We start from the raw sequence: 19929 nt of genomic DNA on the forward strand, positions 1-19929 counted from the left end.
CACATGGGAGAAGTTAGACAACCGTCCGCCTGAGTGAGGGGTGAGCGGGCACGGCTGTGACGGCTGCTGCCACGGAGGCGCAAAGCAAGCAAGGAAGAGGGGGTCTCTGGAGCCCCCGGGGGTCCCCGGCCTGGCGGGGAAGGTCCTGCCACCCTGCCCCGCTGGAGAGCCAACGTCACCCCACCCCCAGGCTCAGCGGGAGGGACATACCGCGGTCAGGACCGATGAGGACTCTGGCTTCGACACATTGTGGCTGTTGAAGAAGATGGACTCTCGGTCTGAAACGCAAAGACGGGAAGGAGCCAGGGTTAGAAGCTCGAGGCAGAGACAGCAATTCCAGCATCTGACACCAGGGGGCAGCACCACCCCAGCCACAGGCCGTGGTGCCTTAGGGCTCAGGGTCCAGCAGCAGCCACCTGGGCCCCCTCCCACCCCGAAGAGACAGGACACCATGGAACTACACGCGCCGAGTCAGGGCTCCTGTTTCAATTTTTCTTCCCATATAACAACGAATGGCTTGATGAGCCCACCTCCCCTCCACTCTCATCTTACAGTATCATACCTGGTTTTCCCCAATACCTAGGCCCCTTCCCCAGAGTGTCCAGCGCATCTTATAGACGTGGCACCAGAAAGGGGGGCTGAGTGAGAAAGGGGAAATGCTGCATATGCGAACATCAAAGGCCCAGAGAAAAGAGGTCGACTGATGCCACTTAATCCAGCATCCCCAACCCCTCCTGGTTCTGCCCATGGAATGCCTTTTCAGGCACGTTTAGGCTGCCACAGGGCATGTGAATGTTTAAAACACAAAGGGTTCTGCTGTTTCCCAGTTATTTAGGGGAAAAAAATAGGAAATCAGAACTTGGGCTTTGGTAGGATCCATCCAAGAGAGCATAGAGAATAATTTCTGCCTGGCTTTGGAAACAGGCACAGCCACCTGAAGTCCCCTCCACATCTTCCTGCACATCTCTCCCAGCTCCCACTGCCCCCGGGGCCCCCTCAGTCCCATGGAGAGGCAGAGTAATCATCTCAATCCCAGGACTATTAGAGTGATGAGCAGTAGGGTTGTTCATTCATGCCCTGCAGAGTAGAGGCACACCAGTTGGTCAGAAACATGCTCTCTAGCACGTGGAAGTGTGCAAATGCACGGATCACAAAACCAGGAGCCTCAGGGCTGAGAGTCCTGGTAAAGACCATCATCACACTAGGACCCCACCCCACCTCACCCCGAGAAGGACACGGGCCACAAGCCCCCACGTGGCCCCAGCAGCCTCTGCTTTGGTCCTTCCGGGTGAGGCGTTGCGGCTCCCGTTCCCCCAGGACACACTGCTCAGCCCTGAGACCCAGGACAGGAACGGCCCCGCTGGGCGCCGCTGAGTGCCGGGGGCTGAACTGCGGGGGCACCTGCTCTGGCTGCAACGCCCCCACCGCCAGCTCCAGGGTTACAGCGCCGCAACAATCATGCATGAGGAAGTGATTCGGGCGGAGGCCAAGCAGGCAGGCGCTGAGATGTACCTGGCATCTTTCCCGCTAGCGGGGCACGCAGGCCCCTTGCCGCCCCGGTGTGCCCGACAGTCCTCCTACCGCTCCGACCAGAGCCAGTCCAGACGGGGGGCACGAGAGACGGTCCTGGGGAGGAGCCTGGGGAAAATAAACACCCTGCAGGACTTGCGCCAAGCAGCCACACTGACCTCTACTCTTGAGCGCCGACAAACAAGAAGATTGAGCCTTCGGGGGTAGCAAGCCCCATGGGCCAGAGGTAAGAGCAGGGCTTAAGCAGCTGGGATGGGCCTTCCAGACTCTGCAGGCACTGCCCACCTTCTCAGCCTGTAGCCCAGCCTGGCCCCGCTGAGCTCAGGGCGCCTCCCACCCACCAGGTGGGACCCAAGGGCAATGGCCAGAGTGGCAGAGTAGGCCTGGGGAGAGAAGGGCCACCCAGAGCAAGTGGACACAGCCAGTTCAGGGAGGCTTGGAAGCCACAGAGAACAACGTGGATGCTTAGCTATGCAAGAAAGGGAAAGAACTGGGTGCTCAGAGGGGTGTACCCAGCGCCGACTGAACTGGACAGACCATGTCACCCGGCAGCTTCTTGGGGCAAGATCCGAAGTGGACCATTTCAAAGGGGACTTGTTTCTCCTCCTGGCTAACTCTGAACTGGGGGCTCCAGCCAGAGGACTGTTCAGCAGGGTGATGGGAGCTGCCCTTCGCTCAGAACCCTCCCCACGTGCAGCTTGAGCAGCCCAGGTGGAGAGGGAGCAGCTTCCAGCCATTTGGTGATCCAGGAAGATTGTGGAAGCCGAGACATGTCAGGCAGGATTGGAGCATCCCATGGCGCCAGCTTCTCGGGCAGCTTCAAGATCCCCTGCTGATAAACCTGGCTGGGCCTTTGCACCTTGATCACAGGAGTACCCTGGACGTGGGGAGCTCGTCCCTTCTCTGTTCCTGGGCTAGTCCCGCGACACATAGAGCCCAGCGAAGAACCACCACGAATGTCCACAGGAGAGGGGAGACAATAAGTGGAATATGGGTGTCTTTGTGCCCAATTTACAGATGAGGAAAACAGGTTCAAGAGAGGAAGAGTAGGGCACACGTCTAGCCCCCAAATATCCCCGCGACTCTAGTGCAGCTGTGAACTGCGGCCACACCTTCTTAGCTTAATTTGCTTCATCTTCACATGTCTCCTTGGGGGAGGGGGCGGGCAGCATGTCACGGCGCCACAGACAGTGGTCCACACCTCCTCCCAGACCTCCAGCCCCGGCTGCCCTGCTCGAGTGGTCCCCTCATCCAGCGGTGTCCCAGGACCCCCCGCTTCCTCCGGGGCCCCTCATCTGTGCACAGTTCATCCTTTCACGACTTCTTCCCTGGGCAGTTTCTCCCACTAGAATCTAAGTGGGACACCTGGCTGACTATCCAGTCCCCTGCTGGATCCTCACTCCTGCACAGGGCTGGGAACGAGGCAGGTTCAAGGAAATACAGCCTCTGCTACACCTGCAGGGCTCTCGATGATGAAAGATCACCAGATCTGGCCCCGCCATCTGCGACTGTAAACAGAGGTTTATTGGAACGCAGCCCCGCCCATTCACTTACGTGTTGTCTACAGGGGCTCTTAGGCAACATGACTGATGACGCAGCTAGAAATACTTCTTCTGGACTTTTCCAGCAAAAAAGCCTGGTGACCCCTGCCCTATATGGTCATCGGTATCCTTCCTTTATGTACATACCCCCAGGGGAAAAAAGGCCCAGGAAGCGGAGGCAACAAAGGCGCTGTGTCTGAAGGGGAAAAGAAACGGAAATATTTCTCCCACTGTACTGGGGGGAGGGGGACGGGGGCGGGGGGAGGCGGCACAGAGAAACATGGCCAGGGGTTGGCACAGGCCAGCCTCAACTCTCTCGGTAAAAACGTCACTTTGGTTCCAGCCAAGGCAACTGCGAGATGTTGGCTGTCTGACCTGACTTCAGAGGTGCTAACAGATGCAAACCGAAAGGACACCTGAAAACCAAAAGAACACAGCTGTGGAGGGAGAGGTGGTATCCTCATAATGACTGCAGGTCAAAAGAACCCCACTCTAGGAGCCCCCACCTCCCTGCGCGGACGGGGAGCCTGGAGGGCCTGCCATGCAGGACAGCAGGGACCAGAGAGATGGGAGAGGGCTGGAAACAGCCAGAGGCCCAAAGCCCCCTGCTCAGCTGGTCCAGCTTAAAGGGCCACTGGTACATTGTGCTTTTCATCTGTTAAGAGAACACACGTGTGAAAAGGACAAAACCCAGACCAGCTGGATGGCCTGATGCCCTGAAGATGGTGGCCACGGAATCAGCTTTGGGGATGGAGGGATGGACACACAGAAAGCCACTCAGCTTCCCTGAGCATAGTAAACACTCCTCCGCTAGCCCTGTGTTTCTCCACTGATCTGCTCAGTCCCGGTCAACGCATTTGGGCTTTCCCAGGGGCTCAGCGGTAAAGAACCAGCCTGCAATGCAGAAGTCACAGGAGATGCAGGTTCGATCCCTGGGTCGGGAAGATCCCCTGGCAACCCACTACAGTATTCTTGCCTGGGAAATCTCGTGGACGGAGAAGCCTGGCTACAGTCCCTAGGGTTGCAAAGAGTCACATATGACTGAGCACGCAGCCTGCGTATTACGGTAAACTGGCAGCCCAGAATGGCCACGAGAAGACACAGATGTGGAGCCCTCGTTCTGAGACAGCACTCAGAGCTCACGGCCTGCCACTGGTGGTTCCCAGACGGAAACTAGCCAGCCCTTAGCAACCAGGGGAAAGGGGGGGACAACTGTTGCATGGAAAGGAAGGAAACCAGGTGGTATGTTTCTTTAAGAGATGGAGTGATTTAGGGTAAAATAAGAAAAAAGGGAAACAATTGCATAAGGTAAACTTATTCTTCCCTTAATACATTTGCTGTAGATTTAAACATATTCTCAAAAACCAGGAAATAATATAAAGAGGATTAAAAAATATTGGCCTTATCCTGCCCACAACTGCTAACAATGTTTCTTGCTAATATACAGTCACATACAGAAAGACCCTTCCCGACACTGGTCCCCCACCCCCAATCATTCCATCACCCCAGTGCGTGGGAGCAGGGACTGGTATGTGGACGCCCTAAAAGCCCCGCCCAGCAGGGAGAGCCGCCTGCACTCAGAAGGTCAGGGGAGAGAGACACACGTTTCCGAAGCGTCTGCTCTCTGGGCTGTGTTAACGGGAAGAATGGCTGAGAGGGGACGGGAACAGCTGGACTTGATCCAAGAGGGGTGGCTTGCAGCCACGAGGAGCGGACGGTGACAGGCAGTCCCGGGCGGAGGGATTTCAGACGGACACGTCTGTCTGCTCAGCAGCCCGGGACCGCGTCTGCTGACGGCGGGTTTTCCGTGCAGAGAGAAGCGCACAGTGACTGAGAGCAAACCAGGGGTGACCCATGTCCTCCGTCCAGGAGATCACCAGGCTTATTCCAGAGACGCTGCCCCTGTTCCAAAGGTTCCTGGAACTGGCCTTGAGGAAGCCTCCAGAACCACTAGAGCAGTCTTTTGAGCGGCCCCAATACCACCAAATCCTTAAGTGTCAGTTTTTGCGATAGCCAAGGATCACCCGGAGCTGGTGAGCAGCTGAAGAAAAGCTGAGGGCCTGGAGCCCCTTGGCCTCCTGAGAGGACACCCTCAGATGGGGCAGCTCCCTGCAAATGCCACCACTGTGTGACAGCTGAGGGACACTTGGGGCCATCATTCACTGGTCCAGAATATGCTCACCAATATGGTCCCCACCCATGTCCACTCCTGACCCGCCCGGGGCCCACAGCTGGCAAGTCCCGTGCCCCCAGCATAACTCCTAACAGAGCTCGCGTCCACCTCAGCGGCTGCAGAGGCAGCAGGTGACTCAGTGTTTCCCAGCTGGAAAAAGGAGACACGGTAAAGCGGCCAGTGCTCTGGCCCTCAAAACACCGGGCCCCCTCCCTTCCCGGCTGCCCTGAAGAGCCCGTCACCCAGTCCAGCGTGTTCTTGGTGAGCCTCCTTATCATGAGCGGCCCCGGGAAGCGGCCTGGGTACAGAAAGCTCTCAAGTTCTTCCCCGAGCTTATGGTAGCTGAGGTGCACAGAGCCCCTTCGACGGACCTGGTTGGGACACGGGTTTCCCACTCATGCTCCAACAACTCTTCACCTACTGGACACAACTCTGCCAACCTTCAGATCACCTCTCCTCCCTCCAGACATAACCCAGGGCGACCAGGGTCAGTGCCGAAGGACAGGAGGCCGGTGCCGTGTCCCAGCCGCGCCCCTGAGCACAGGCATCCCGGACAGTGTGAGGCCCACTTACCTGACGTGCCCGCGGAGAAGTTCTTCAGTGAGGGCCTCTGGACCACGGTGTAGGACTCACCAACCACAAATACCTTGTACAGGACAGCATTGTGGTTGATGAAATTCTGGACCACGCAGGGCGGCTGGATGGCGCTCAGGCCCTCCTGGTTGAACACGATGGCCATCTGGGGAGAGAGAGGGCCAAGGGCTTGGTCAGAGTCTACCGCCTCCTCGGCCTTATCACTGTCCAAAGCATCACCTCCAAGGGCCATCCCAGCCCGGTGCACGAGGCCTCCCCAGGAAGAGTCTCAACCCAGAGTGAGTGGGGTGGGCCTCGAGCAGAACACCTGGGCATCCATCCACTCCTGCTGTGGGGGGTTTGGAAATCCTGCACTGTCAGGCCTGCCATGTACAGTTGAGCTGGCTGTGCACTGCACAATCCCACTACTCACACTGCATCCATGGAACGGGTCCCCCTGGGCTGTGTACTACTCACCCCTTAGGACCTCTTTGTAGAGATCCCTCTACAAAGACTTTGGCGGTGGGAGGTGGGCTACCGAGGGGGTGCGGGCAAGAAGCGGAGGACAAGGGATCAGGGGTTGGGAGGCCTTGGGTTCAAAGCCTGTACAATGACAACAGCTGCCTCTTGAGAACTCATGACATGCCTGGCCCTGGTATGATCACTTTACCTGAGTCACCTGGTATCATCCTCACATCCTGCCCCGAGGTGGGCATGGACATCATGCCCCTTTTACAGATGAGGAAACTGAGGCCCTGAGGCACTTAGAGGCTGCTGGCAAGTGACAGAGCCCAGAAAGGGATGGAGTCCAGCAGCCCCCAGCCCCAGACACATTACACACGAGCTCTTAAGGAATGGGAACATTCCACTCTTGGGTCCTGACTCCTCTTGGAACAAAGGCCTCCAACAGAAGGATCTGGCAGGGGACAGAGGTCAAGGTGGGTGGGGGAGGGGAGGGGCGATTGGACAAAACCTCCCTGTGTTGGGCTGAGGCTGGGTCTGCCCAGGGCCCACCACAGCCAGCAGCCAGTGCTGGGGCCATGATGAATGTTTCATCCAGGCCTCGGGGCCACAGCAAAGAGCCACCAGCTGCCCAGGGCTACTGCCCAGGGAGGGGATAACAGGCCTGAACAGCTGGCTGCCCACACTAGCTGTCGCCTCTCAACAAACTGTCACAGAGCACCACCCCAACATGCCTGGTGCCCAGCTGGGTGGGGCAGGGGTAGAGATCCAGGCCACATGGGGAAACAAATGTGTGTGTATATACCATAGTGAAACAAGTGTGTGCGTGTGTATGCGCGCACACGTGCGCACCACAGTGAATAGCTCCCTAGCCTGCCGATGAGAGTGGAGAGCCAGATGTGAGCTCAAGTCCCGTACCTGGCACTTGCTGCGCAAGCCATTTAAGCTCCATTTTTATCCCCTGTAAAATAGCATCAGGAGCCACCACGGGGTAGCTTTGGGGGTCCTCTGAGCTTTGGGCTCAATATTTTTTTTTAAGGAGTATTTCACTGTGGAACAAACTCAAGCGCTTACACCAAAACAATAAATCAAATCATGAACATAAACTAAAAACAAAACGTCCTGATTTTGGTTGACTGAGCTAGGGGCTGAGCAATCAGAAGCAGGGCTCAGCAGGCTGGGGTCCGGGTGAGGACCCCAATCGGAAAGCCCCCTTTCCAGTGTAAAGCTAACCATGTGCACAGAGGTGTCCTCCGTCCTCACTGCACTCAACATCCCCAAGCACCCCTGAGGTGGGATGGAGCCTGGCCCCCTCTGGGCTCATGCCACGGAGGGCGCCCCACCAGAGGGGGCAGTCCTCGGATGCTGCCAGCCTCCCAGGAACCTGCAGCACTCCAGACCCCAATCTTGGAGCTCTGTTCTTGACACCCACCCAGCAGAGGAACCCCCTCCTCCCAGAAAGAGCACACAGTGGGCTGGGGAGCCCCAGGGATGGGGAAAGGGGAGAAGGGGCCATGGCACATGTGTACATCTACGAGCCAGACCCGGAGAGCTGAACTGAGGGGTGAAACACCTTAAGTCAAGCTGACCCCATGGAGTCAAGACTCTCCTGAAGGAAGCAGACCCCTGCCCCTTCTGCAAAGACCTAGCAGGCTGCAGGGAAACTGGCTACACCGCTTCAGTCACTTCAGTTATGTGTGACTCTTGGACTGTAGCCTGCCAGGCTCCTCTGCCCATGGGATTTTTCAGGCAAGAATACTGGAGTGGGCTGCCATTTCCTCCTCCAGGAGATCTTCCCTAAGCAGGGATTGAGCTCCTGTCTCCTGCATGGCAGGCAGATTCTTTACTACTGAGCTACTTGGGAAGCCGCTGCTGCTGCTGCTGCTGCTGCTGCTGCTGCTGCTGCTGCTGCTGCTGCTGCTGCTGCTGCTAACTACAATGCATCAAATATTGCCTGGCCCAGAGCCCAGGGCAGCACAGCAGTACTGGCAACTCCCTTACCCTTCATATCAGCCATCACATCCCCAGTTACAAGTGCAGGACAGAAACTCAGAGAGGCTGGATCATCTGCCCAAAGTCACATAGCTGGCAGTGCACACAGCCAGACCCGGTCCCAGGTAGGAGTGACTCTAAAGCTGTTGTGTCAACAGCAGAAGCAGTTCCCTCCCAGCAGGCTGACCTGCTCTGCATTTGAATGGTCTACTCACACTAATGACTGCAGTTGCCCTTCTGTCCTGAACAACCCCAAGGCACTGACCAACAGAGGGATTGTCCAGTGGTGTGATGGGTCAGGCGGAAGGCTGGGGGTCCGGTGCTGGCGAGAGGACTGTGGGTTCCAGGGCCATGGTCTGGCTGCTCTGAAGCCTTCCTGTCCCCCCACCCCTGGGTCTGGCCCAGGAGCAAGTCCCAGGCACGGAGCCCAGGCAGGCCCAGACGGGGAGGCTCCACGAGGGCTCCAGACCTCAGGAGACAGCCGACCTCGGCCGCAGGCAGGGATTTCCTGCCCCCACCTTCCTGCCCACAAGCAAAGGGACCCCTCGGCTTCGTCACAGCATATACCACACCACTCGGACACATATTCTGTTTAGAGTCGTTTCCCCATAGATACACGCCAGGGACAAAGACACGACCTAAATCTACAAGCCGCTGCTGGGTTTGTCCACGTTTCGTCATAAGGTCATGGGGGAGCATTTCTGATGGTGGGGCTGCCCAGGATAGGCTCTCCCACAGGGTCTTCCAGGAGGGTCAAACAACTACCGCCCACGCGCCTCACAAAGGGGTCCCCAGGCTGGGCTGTGCCCCTGGAGGCAACGTCCCAGACGTGACTCCCCAAGACGGTGACAGACTCAGCCGAACCCCTGCTTGGCCACCGGCTCCACTTGCCCCGAGAAGGCCTCCTCCGCCCGGCCTCCCACACCATACCCGCTGGCACTCTCTGCCTCTGGGACCCTGTCTTCCCCACTGGGGCAGGACTCTCATCTCAGGCGTCTTTCCCTCAGCACCCAAGGTGAATGGCCACTGGGTGAGTACAAGAATGAACGTGAGGGTGGGGGGATCACATGCACAGCAGGTCGAGAGCCCCTTCCTCCTCCCACCCCCTTCCCCGATTCAGCAGGACCTGCAGACTTAGGGGCAGTGACGGGATCTTTTTTGGGGTTGGGGGGCGGGCAGGCCTGTGCCCGGCCCAGAGCAGGAAGTGACCGACACTGATGGGCCAGAGGAAGGTCAGATGGTGGTGTGGCTCGCATGGGCTCAAAGAGGGCAGGCACGCCCATCCCAGACTTGGAGCAGGAGAGGCCCAAGGTGCAGGTGGAGACAGGGTACCGAGCCACCAGCTGGTGCGGTGGGATCTAGCAGCAGGGCTGTCAGGCTCCCAGAGAGACACTGTGAGCTGAAAGGAGCGGGGTGGAGCGGGGAGGCAGGGGCAGGGGAGCCAGGGGGCTGGAGGGGGACGGGGCTATCAAGTCGTCAACTCCTCCACTCACCTCATGAGAGTTGGTGCCATGAGCCACTCTGGTTTTGCAAACTGTGGGTGGGGGAGAGAAAAACAGGAGTTAGCAAGGTTACTCACCTACAAAGCCCAGCCTGGCAGATACAGAGAGAAACTCTCAAAACCTCCTGCGGCCCCTGGGCTAGGGAGGGGGCTCGTGGGGAGCTGAGGAGACAGGCTGACTCCACCAGGGCCAGCATCTGCCCTCAGGGGCTCTAGATGGTCACCATCAGGCCAGGCCCTTACCACCCAGGGACCGGGGCTGTGCCCTCCCCAGGCGGCCGAGGCCTCCCTCCACCCCCAGGAGTTCAGGTGCTCACTGAATGGGAAGGCCAGGCCGTTCTCCTCCAGGAGTCGCATGGTGTCATCCCCGCACAGGCTCGTGAGCTCCATGAAGGGCGGCGAGCAGATCCTGTCGTCTGGGGACGGAGGAGAAGCCCGCGTCAGCACTGTCTGCTCCGTGGGGCCCCTCAACACCCCTGCCCACCCCATCCAGCAGCCCACACCCCGAAGTCACCCGTGGGCGTGCAGACACACACGCGCACACGTGCCCCAGGAACGAGGGCACAGTCATTAACTACTGTCAACAGCATTCCCATAAGGACGGGACCGACGCGTGATAACAGCAAAGCCTAAAGATCAAAGAAAAGTGAAAACCAGACTGACTCAACTCTACCTCCTCAGTCCGCACTTGGGCTTGTGAGCACGCACACACACAGCGCTTGACAACAGGATGCTGTTTTGTGACTCGAATTTGCACTCCATCAACTATGAACACTTTCCGGGGGCAGTGAAGACGCCCCTCCATACACAGTACTGGCTTAATGATCATCGGAGGATGACGCCAGCCCTTCAGCTCTTAGCCTAAAGCCCGCACCGCTGAAGGCTTTGCATACATCACATCTGCAGTCTGCAAATAATCCTATGGGGACGGGAGGGCCAGGGGCGGAAGAGATGCTGAGGCTGGGTAGGGATTGAAGAGGGGCTCGCTGTCACACAGGGACCCCTCTCCTAGAGCCTCTCGTGCCTAACAGAGGGGCTTCTGCCACCGCCGTCACATGGATGGGCCACGGACAAGCACACACTCCCGACCTCCCCTGGCTGCCAGACTCCAGCCCCGCCCAGCCCCCACCCAGATCCCCTGCCTCTGCTTTCCTAAGTCCTCAGTCTCAGGGGGCTGCCCGCCTTCTCTGCACATCCACCCGGTGGGTTCCTGGCATGTTCAGTTTTCTGATAACCTCTGGAAGATGGGTGTGCTCTGTCAGGACGATCCTGGAGCCAGGGGCACCAAGTGAAGGTAGAAAAAACCATCCGTGGGGAAACAAAATGCATTCTGAATCTCTGCGGATTGCTAAATCGCACCACTGGCTTATTATTACTACTCTGTCTACCTCCGTCCCCAGTCAGGGCACCGGCTCCTCAGGAGGTAAGACCACCCTGTATTTCTGGGCACAGGGGCCGGGAAAGGCTGAGCATTAGTGAGATGGGGGGTGACCCCACACACACACACCCACAAACTTGGAAACCAAACAACAAAGCAGCTTGTCTCCAACAGCTTCTAGCTACTTGGCTGGCTAGCAGGTCAGTACATTAAAACATTAAAACCAAGGTACGATCCAGCTTCACATATCTCATAAAAAGCAAGTGCCAAGAATTACACAGGGTATATTAAACGTGCTTTCATTTCCCTCCTCGCCCCCCACCAGCAAAGTCCAAAGTCCAAACAGGCACAGAGTGACTGCAGATTTTGGGGTGGGCAGAGTTTCTCGGGGACCCAGGGAAGGGAGGAGGCCTGGTGGACGGCAAGGTGGGCCCTCTGCTTGGAGCACTCATATTCCTCACAGAGGCTGAAACAGAGGCAGTCCTTGCCTAAGGTCACTGGACAGTCACATCCAGGGTAGGACAAGGAGCTGGGCTCACACGGCAGGTCAGGAAGAGAGAAGCCAGGAAAATCAGAGCATCGAGGGAGGGAGTGGGTGGGGTGTCCTGGCTCTTAGCTCTAAGCCATTATCTAAATGGGGCCCTGTTTCTGCACCCCCTGCCCAGAGTCAGAGCCGGGGTGGAAACACTGGTGAGGGGCTGGCAGGCAGGGAGGGAGGCAGTGATCTGTGCAAAGGCTCCCTGCTGTATACCCTCTAGCCAGGCCCTAACGGGGTGTGAGACTCCAGGCCAAACAAACTGAAGGGTGTGGCAGCAGACGGGCTTGCGGCAGCACCCAGCTGGTCTGGCAGGGGACCCATCCTGGCCCCAGCCCTCCCACGGGAAGGCTCAGAGATCCCTGGAGGCAAACAGACGGCGTCCTGTTAAGAGCTTCCAGATTTTTTGGAGCAGGTGAATCCTTTATCATTTGTTGTTTAGTCACTAAGTCATGTATAACTCTTTGCAACCCCATGGACTACAGCACGCCAGGTTTTCCTGTCCATCACCATCTCCCGGAGCTTGCTCAAACTCATGTCCCTTGAGTCAGGGATGCCACCTAACCATCTCATCCTCTCTCGCCCTCTTCTCCTCTTGCCCTCCATCTTTCCCAGCATCAGGATCTTTTCCAATGAACTGACTCATTGCGTCAGGTGGCCAAAGAATTGAAGCTTCAGCATCAGTCCTTCCAATGAACAGTCAGGGCTGACTTCCTTTAGGATGGACTGGTTGGATCTCCTTACCGTCCAAGGGACTCTCAAGGGTCTTCTCCAGCACCACAGTTCAAAAGCATCAATTCTTCGGCGCTCAGCCTCCTTTATGGTCCAACTCTCACATCCATACATGACCACTGGAAAAACTATAGCTTTGACTATACGGACCTTTGTCGGCAAAGTGATGTCTCTGCTTTTTAGTACGCTGTCTAGGCTTTTATTATAGATTCGCCTTCAATGCCCTCCCCACCCCAGGTCATCAAAGCTTTCCACCTAATGTCACGGCTAACGGCCAACAGTCAAGAAACCCCACTTGTTAACATGCCAGAACTGTTCCACGTAGTCTGCAAAACAATCATTTACCTTCATGAGAGCCCCATAAGGAGGTGCTGTCACTCCCATTTTAAAGATATGGGAAATGAGGCACAGAGAGGTGAAGTTCCCTGTCCAGAGTCACACAGTGAGTAAGGGGTGTGGTTGGGGGGCTCATCCCTGGGCAGCTGGATCCCAAGTTCAGGCTACTGACCACGGCCTCCCTAGCAGAAAAGTGCCTGCTCCTATTAACAGAATAAAAGGACAAAACTCACACAATCCTATCAATAGATGCAGCAAAAGCATTTCAGCTAAAACTATAAAACACTTGGAAGAACACACAGGTGTAGGTCTTTATGACCTTGGATTAGACATGGTTTCTTAGACACCAGAAGCACAAGCAACCAAAGTAAAAAATAGACACATTTGACATTGTCAAAATTTAAAACTTCTGTGCTTTGAAGGACACTATCAAGAAAACAACTCAAAGAACGGAGGAAAATATTTGGAAATCATGTATCTGCCAAGAGTCTAGTATCCAAAATACATGAAAAACTGTTAACAACCAAACAATAAAGAAGACCAGTAACCCAAGTTAAAAATGGGCCAAGGGCCCCAAATGGACAGTTCTCAAAATAAAGACACACAAAAGGCCAGCAAACACAGGGAGGAATGCTCAACACCATGCGGCATCAGAGAAATGGAGATTAAAACCACACGTGCGAGGCTGGCTACAACCAAATAAGACAGACAGTAACAAGTGTCCTGCCACTTGCTGGTGGGGACGTGAGATGGCCCAGCTGCTCTGAGAAACACTCTGGCAGTTCTCCACACAGTTAAACATAGTACCAGCAGTCCACACCTAGCTGTTTCCAAGAGGACGGAAACACATGTCCACACAAAAGCCTGTCTGGGAATATTCACAGCAGTGTTATTCATAACAGCCAGAAAGTGGCAGCAACCCAAGTGTCCATCAACTGATGAGCTGGTAAACACAAGGCGCTATAGCCACACAATGGAATATTATTCAGGCATAAAAAGGAATGAAGTTCTCATGCATGCTACAACATAGATGAACCCTGAAAACATCATGCTGAGTTGAAGGAAGCCAGTTAGAAAAGCCACAGAATACATGACTTCATTTATCTGAAACGTCCCGAACAGGCAGCTCCGTTGAGACGGAAAGGAGACGGGCAGCTGCCAAGGCCTGGGGGGCAGGTGGAATGGGGAGTGACTGCAGGCGGGTCCATTTCTTTTTGGAGTGATGAAAATGCTCTGGGATTAGATAGTTGTGATGGTTGCACAACTTTCTGAATATATTCAAAACTACTGAACTGTATCTACACTTAAAAAAGGTGGATTTTATGGTATGTAATTATACCAATTGGAAAAAAAAAAAAAAGGAAAACACCCCAGCGGCACCAGCTGAGATCCATCAGGTGCGAACACTTGACCTGTTCAAGAAACTGGGCTAAAGAAATGCTTTAGGTATAGCGTCTCCTTCAGTTTTCCAGCAAACCTGCAGAGTCCCGTCCCCCACCACCGACCCCGCTGAGTGCCGGGTGAATCAGAGGAGGATGAAGGCAGCGTTCCCCCAGAGATGTTTGGGGTCCAGATGAAATACAGAGACGAGACATTCCTAATGAACGGGCCGCAGTGAGCATTAGACCAGACACTCGCACCTTTCCGGAATCTCAGGCTCTGGTGTCAGAGGTGGTAGCAGGGCCCAGCAGAGATGACAAAGGACTGAGTGCCTCAAGAAAGGGGGGCCCATGCACGGCGCCACATTCTTCTTCCCTTATCCTAACTTGAAGCTGGCTGACCACACCCTGAGCAGCAGGCGTGACCAGCTGCTGACCCCACGCCCTCTCCAGGGTGGGCCCAGGACTGGAGACCATCCAGGTCATGCTGCCTGAAAGGCCCACAGTTCAAGCTTGGTCACCCTCCGATGCGTCAGGCTTGAGGGAAGGCAGTCCTGAGCCCCACAGGGCAGAGGCTGGAAGGGACCCATGTCCCTTGCTGGGCTGCCAGCTGCTCCACGCCCAGGGCTTGTCCCAACTTGACTCACAGACTGTAGACCATGATGACTGTAGCTTGACCCAATTTCTGGTGGCTTATAGCTAAAATCATCCTGTGACACCTGTGAGATTGCAGTAAATTAGGAGCTACAACTGTTCCTATTTTGGTCCTCAACCACCAGTCACCAACGACAACAACAAAAATGTGTCTTGTTCTAGAAGCCCAAGATCCAGCTCCAGGAACACGAGGCGTGCTGCTTCGTGGAGCCCACGCTCCAGGTGCAGGGACCAGGCCACAGCCAGACGGAGGAGTAGAATGGACAGCCCGACAGGGCTGGCGGGTGACCTGGGGATCATGAGGGGCTGTCTGTGGAGGTGGGGTGTGCCCAGGAAGTGCCTTGCGGAGCCCAGACACGGCATGACGAGCAGGCAGGCTGGGCATCTGGGGCACGCGTACTCCCGGCAGACAGAATGGCCGCTGCAAAGGCCCTGCTTGAGGACACGGTGTTCCCCGGGTGCACACACTGACCCAGCCTTGGAGAGGAGGATGGTGACATCTGTGTAGCCTGTGGACTCAGATGTCACCTGAGTGGGAGGACTGAGGAAGGGGCCAAACCCTGCAGCAGTTGAGCCAGCGTCTTGGTGGCACGGGACACATTGGCCCTGTCCCATGTGAGGGTTGGTGACAGCAGCAGTCTCTGCAGCTGTCCCCTGACTCCCCAGGAAAATCCCAACAGTGCCAGCAGCTCTTCTCCCCCAAATAGCATAAAGACTCTTCCTATCAGTCAGCACTGGGAGCCCAGGAAGCTATTTCTGGTTCCCCAAAAAAGGCTACTTATTTATCTGTCATCGTATTTCTGGATGGGAGTTGGAAAGGAAGCCTTTTTTAGTTAGGTGGTGGGTTGTATTCAGTTAACAGCTGAAGCAGCAGCCCCTGGGAACCTGAAACACCCCCCTCTTCCCTGTCCGCCACCCTCATCAGAGAATGTGAAGTCAGAGGTCCTGAGAGATGGCAAGTCCCATCACGTCCAGAAAGGGGAAGAGAAGAGTTCAAGGTCACGCACAAGTTATGGCCAGGCCCAGGGTGAGGGCCCAGATGTCCGAGGCACACCCCGGCCTTGCCCACTGCACCAGGTGGCCACTCTCCCAGGCCACTGGGGGCAGACGCTACAGAGCCAGCAAGAGGAGCGAAGGCAGTGGCGAAGAGGAGCCACAAGGGGACCGCTGGGGGAGGCGGAGACGGCACTTTGAAGATGCAGCTCTGCAGCCTGGCTTTGAGCTTGGGGTAAACTAGCTGCAACTTTTGGCGAATGACTGAACGATGCTGGGCCTTGCTCTTCTCATCTGTAAAATGGGAACAAGGCCCCCCCACAGGGTTGTTGGGAGGCCTGGCGCATAACAGCAGTGGTGATTTCTCTTACTACACTGATCGAGGCCAGCTGGGCGGCCCACGGGAGAGCAGGCAGGTTCTAAATGGTGGCTTGCGACCCACGTCCAGTTTCTGGGGATGACAGTGCCGGGTCTCCCACTCCATGGCTTCCTGGCTGCGTCCAGCATGGTGCCGACACCAGGCTGTGAAGGAAGCCTTGGCGGGGCTCTGGCAGGGCCCGGGCACAGCTGTGACAGGACTCTGCCTCAGTCCATTTCTTCCAGATGATACTCGAGAGAAACAAAACCTAGGGGCAGGGACGGTCCCCGGGGACACACAAAGGCTGGAATCCTCTGACGTTTCCGTGAAGGATGGGACCCCAGAGAACAACGCCCACGAGTGAGGGCCGTGCTGAGGCGAGAGGAGCCTAAGACAGGCCAGGGAAAGAGCTCGCGGGGCCCGGAGCTGGCTGCGTGGTCCTGGGCAGCAGGGAGGACCTGCCTGGCACGTGTCGGGAGCAGTCACTACATTCGAGGGCTCTGTCTCCCTCTCTAGAATGCTGGTTCCATGAGGGCAGGGACCGGTGCGTTTTTTCACCCCTGTGGGCCCAGCACCTAGAACACTGCAGGCACACAGTAGGCACTCAACAGGGGCTTGCTGAGTGAACGGACTGACCCTTGACGGCACCCTGTGCACAAGGCCGGCTCCTCAGGTATCTTGGACACATCTGGTAGGATGCAGAGTCCGTGGTCAGCGTGCCTGGGCGCCGCCGACCCACATTCTGGGCCAGGCTGCCGGCATCCGGCCCTCTGGCCACTGCCGGGCCCCCACACCCCGCTCCCCCCGAGGCCCGCCCCGCCCCCGCCCGCCCCCAATTTGTTCCGTCTGAAAACACAACAGCCCTCACAGCTGACCCCGCTCAGCCTGGCCACCGGCTTCTCTGGAGGACTTTCCCCTGCAGAAGCACCTTGTTTATCGGCTTTGCTGTAACCGTGACTGGACTTTCCTTTTTAATTGTTTTCCACTGAACGCTGCTGCCACTATTTTCCCATGATTCTGCATTTCCTGGTAACCCAACTGCCGACGTTTCCCCTCAGGTCAGATACTTATGTTTGTGCTAATTTTCCTCCACCGTAGACAGGGCTAAACATCTCTCATGCATGATAAGGCTTGGGGCTTGTGATAAATCATTTTCAGCAGCCATGTGCCCAGGAGCTGGGGGTCCGGGGCCCCCTGGAATCAGCATTTCTGTGGCTCTTGCCACAGAGCCATGCTGCTCCCCAGAGGGACCACGGGTGAGTTTCCTGGGGAACCAGCTATGAGGGGTCTTGACCATGCTTTTCCAGCCCTGCGGAGCCCTGCTTTCAGGAACTTGGGCAGAACTTTCATGAGGGAGGGTGACCGGTGACATAGTGAGTGATCCCATCCCCCACACACGTCACTCTGGGGCCTGCAGGCCCCGTGGCAGAGGGAGCGAGGCACAGAGAACCAGGCTAGTCGGGGGGAGCCCTGGGCAAGGCCCGTGCATTACCCAGGGAGCAAAAACCCAGAGACCTGCATGCAAGTTCCAACAGCTCTCCCCTGAGCCTGGGCAAGACCCAACCTTTCGGGTTTTGGGTTCCTGATCAGTAGTAGACTGACGGTCATGATTAATCACTCCTGTCTACTTGCTGGAGTTGCAAGGAAGAGGAAAAAGCACTGTGGAGTCTGTACCCACTAAAGAAGCCAACTCCTGCACTTCCCTGGCGGTCCAGCTGTTGAGAATCCGCCTGCCAATGCAGGGGACACCGGTTCGATCCCTGGTCTTGGAAGATTCCACATGCCGAGGGGCAACTAACGAAGCCTAACACACTGATTTCACAGGCCCTGAAGCCTCTGCACACACCGGGCCCTCAGCCCTGCAAGCTAGCCCCTCTTGGCATCAGAAGCTCTGGCTTGTCCTCCAAGCCTTGGGTCAGGCCACCTCCCTCCTCTAAGCATCACCTTCCCCGCACCTGGTAGGAGCCCTTCCTCCCACCCCCCAGTGGGCTCACCAGGCCCCTGTGTGCCTGGGGTTTGAATCTTGGCTCTAACTCATATCAGCCACGTGACCCCAGCCAAGTAACTCTACTTCTGCCTCAGCTTCCTCACTGAAAAGAGAACAAGAGCAATAGTATCTACTGGTGACTCAGTGGTAAAGAATATGCTTTCAATGCAGAAGATGTGGGTTTGATCCCTGAGTTGGGAAGAAGCCCTGGAGAAGAAAATGGCAACCCACTCCAGTATTCTCACCTAGGAAATCTCACGGACAGAGGAGCCTGGTGGGCTACAGTTCATGGGGTTGCAGGAGTCGGACATGACTTAGTAACTAAACAACAACAGATATTTTAATGATGAAATAATTCCTTAATACAGTTTCCTCTGGGAGGAGCAGTCCCACCCCAAGGGTCTGGGTAGCAGTATCGGCCTCAGCAGTATCGCCCAACACAACCCATCCCAGGATCAAGGTTGGATGATCCCCTGGGACAGACAGAAAAAAATCAGTGGCCCAGCGCCAGGGTTTCTTCCTAGCTGCTGGGGTTTGTTAACCAAGGGACCCCCTTCTTGACACTCTCACCCCTGAACCATCTCCACTGTGGCTGCTCTAACCACACACCACCAGAGTCCTGGTGTTCTGCTCACCTCACCAACCGAGCCCGCCACCGAGCCTGCGCTGCGCACAGCGGCTGGATCCTGGATTGTCTTCTTAAAGTTCCCACCTATATACTGAGGCAGCCCTTGGCTCAATAATCAACCAAGTCAGATGAGAGTGAAGGTTTGAAGCCTTTCCAGGTCGCGGAAACCTGTATTACAGGCTGCACTGCATGTGTGCGTGCCCAGTCACTTCAGTCTGCCTGACTCCTTGCGACCCCAGGGACTGTAGCCCCCAGGCTCCTCTGTCCATGGGATTCTCCAGGCAAGAATACTAGAGTGGGTTGCCATGCCCTCCCCCAGGGGATCTTCCTGACCCAGGGATCAAACTCGCATTTCCTGTGTTGCACTCAGATTCTTTCCCACTGAGTCACCTGGGAAGCCCATGGGCAGCACTGTGTCCCCCTAAATTCACATGCTGAAGGCCTGACTCACAGGATCTCAGAACATGCCTCTTATTTGCAGACAGTACCTTCCAAGAGGTGATTAAGTGAAGATGAGGTCACACAGGTGACTAGTGTCCTTGAGAAGAGGAGACAGGACGCAGACGGAAGACTATGAGTCAAGGAGAGAGGCCTCGGAGGAAACCAGCCCTGCCAGCACCTTGGTCTTGGACTCCAGCCTCCAGAACTGTGAGAAAATTAACTTCTCTAATTTAAGCCATCCAGTCCGGGGTGCTCTGATGAAGTGGCCCCGGCAATTACACTTCCCGCCTCCTCTCAGAAGGCAGAACCAAGTTCACTTCCAGCCAAACCCCGACGCCAAGCAGAGTGGTCTCCCTGTCATCCCCCGGCACAACCCCTGGGACTCCTCTCTTCCTCACCAGTTGGCAACAACCTACCCAGCCAGCATTGCCCAACCCCTTGAGAACAAGCTGTCTCATCACAATGATACCTCCCAACAGACGCCCCAGCATCTTCTACCCACAGTCCCGCCTGTTCCACCATCATCTCTCTCCTGCATCGCTACCTTGCTCAGTTGCTCATCTCTGGTACCCTACTAAATGCCCACATGTTTGGGTTCTGACTCTGCAACCAGATGGTATATTGCTTGGGGTTGGGACCTGGCCTGACCTCTAGCCCAGTGCTGCTCAGAGGAGGCAGCCCTCAGAAAAAACTCTCTGACAAGTGCACATGTGTGAGATGAACTGAAGATGGAATA

General features: G+C 56.2%; 1 protein-coding gene across 2 annotated transcripts in view; it reads right to left on the reverse strand.

Annotated features, from left to right (window-relative positions):
- Positions 1 to 19929, reverse strand: part of ITPK1 (inositol-tetrakisphosphate 1-kinase) — a 155876-nt gene that overhangs the window by 11878 nt on the left and 124069 nt on the right. For both annotated transcript variants that reach the window (XM_069559514.1, XM_069559516.1), the window contains 4 exons: positions 10090 to 10188; positions 9765 to 9805; positions 5818 to 5983; positions 211 to 278 (listed from right to left, as the gene is read on the reverse strand). In XM_069559514.1, the coding sequence (XP_069415615.1) occupies positions 211 to 278; positions 5818 to 5983; positions 9765 to 9805; positions 10090 to 10188 (374 nt within the window). The remainder of the gene's footprint in view (positions 1 to 210; positions 279 to 5817; positions 5984 to 9764; positions 9806 to 10089; positions 10189 to 19929) is intronic.

Source organism: Ovis canadensis, chromosome 18 (assembly GCF_042477335.2).
Source record: "Ovis canadensis isolate MfBH-ARS-UI-01 breed Bighorn chromosome 18, ARS-UI_OviCan_v2, whole genome shotgun sequence".
NCBI lineage: Eukaryota > Metazoa > Chordata > Mammalia > Artiodactyla > Bovidae > Ovis > Ovis canadensis.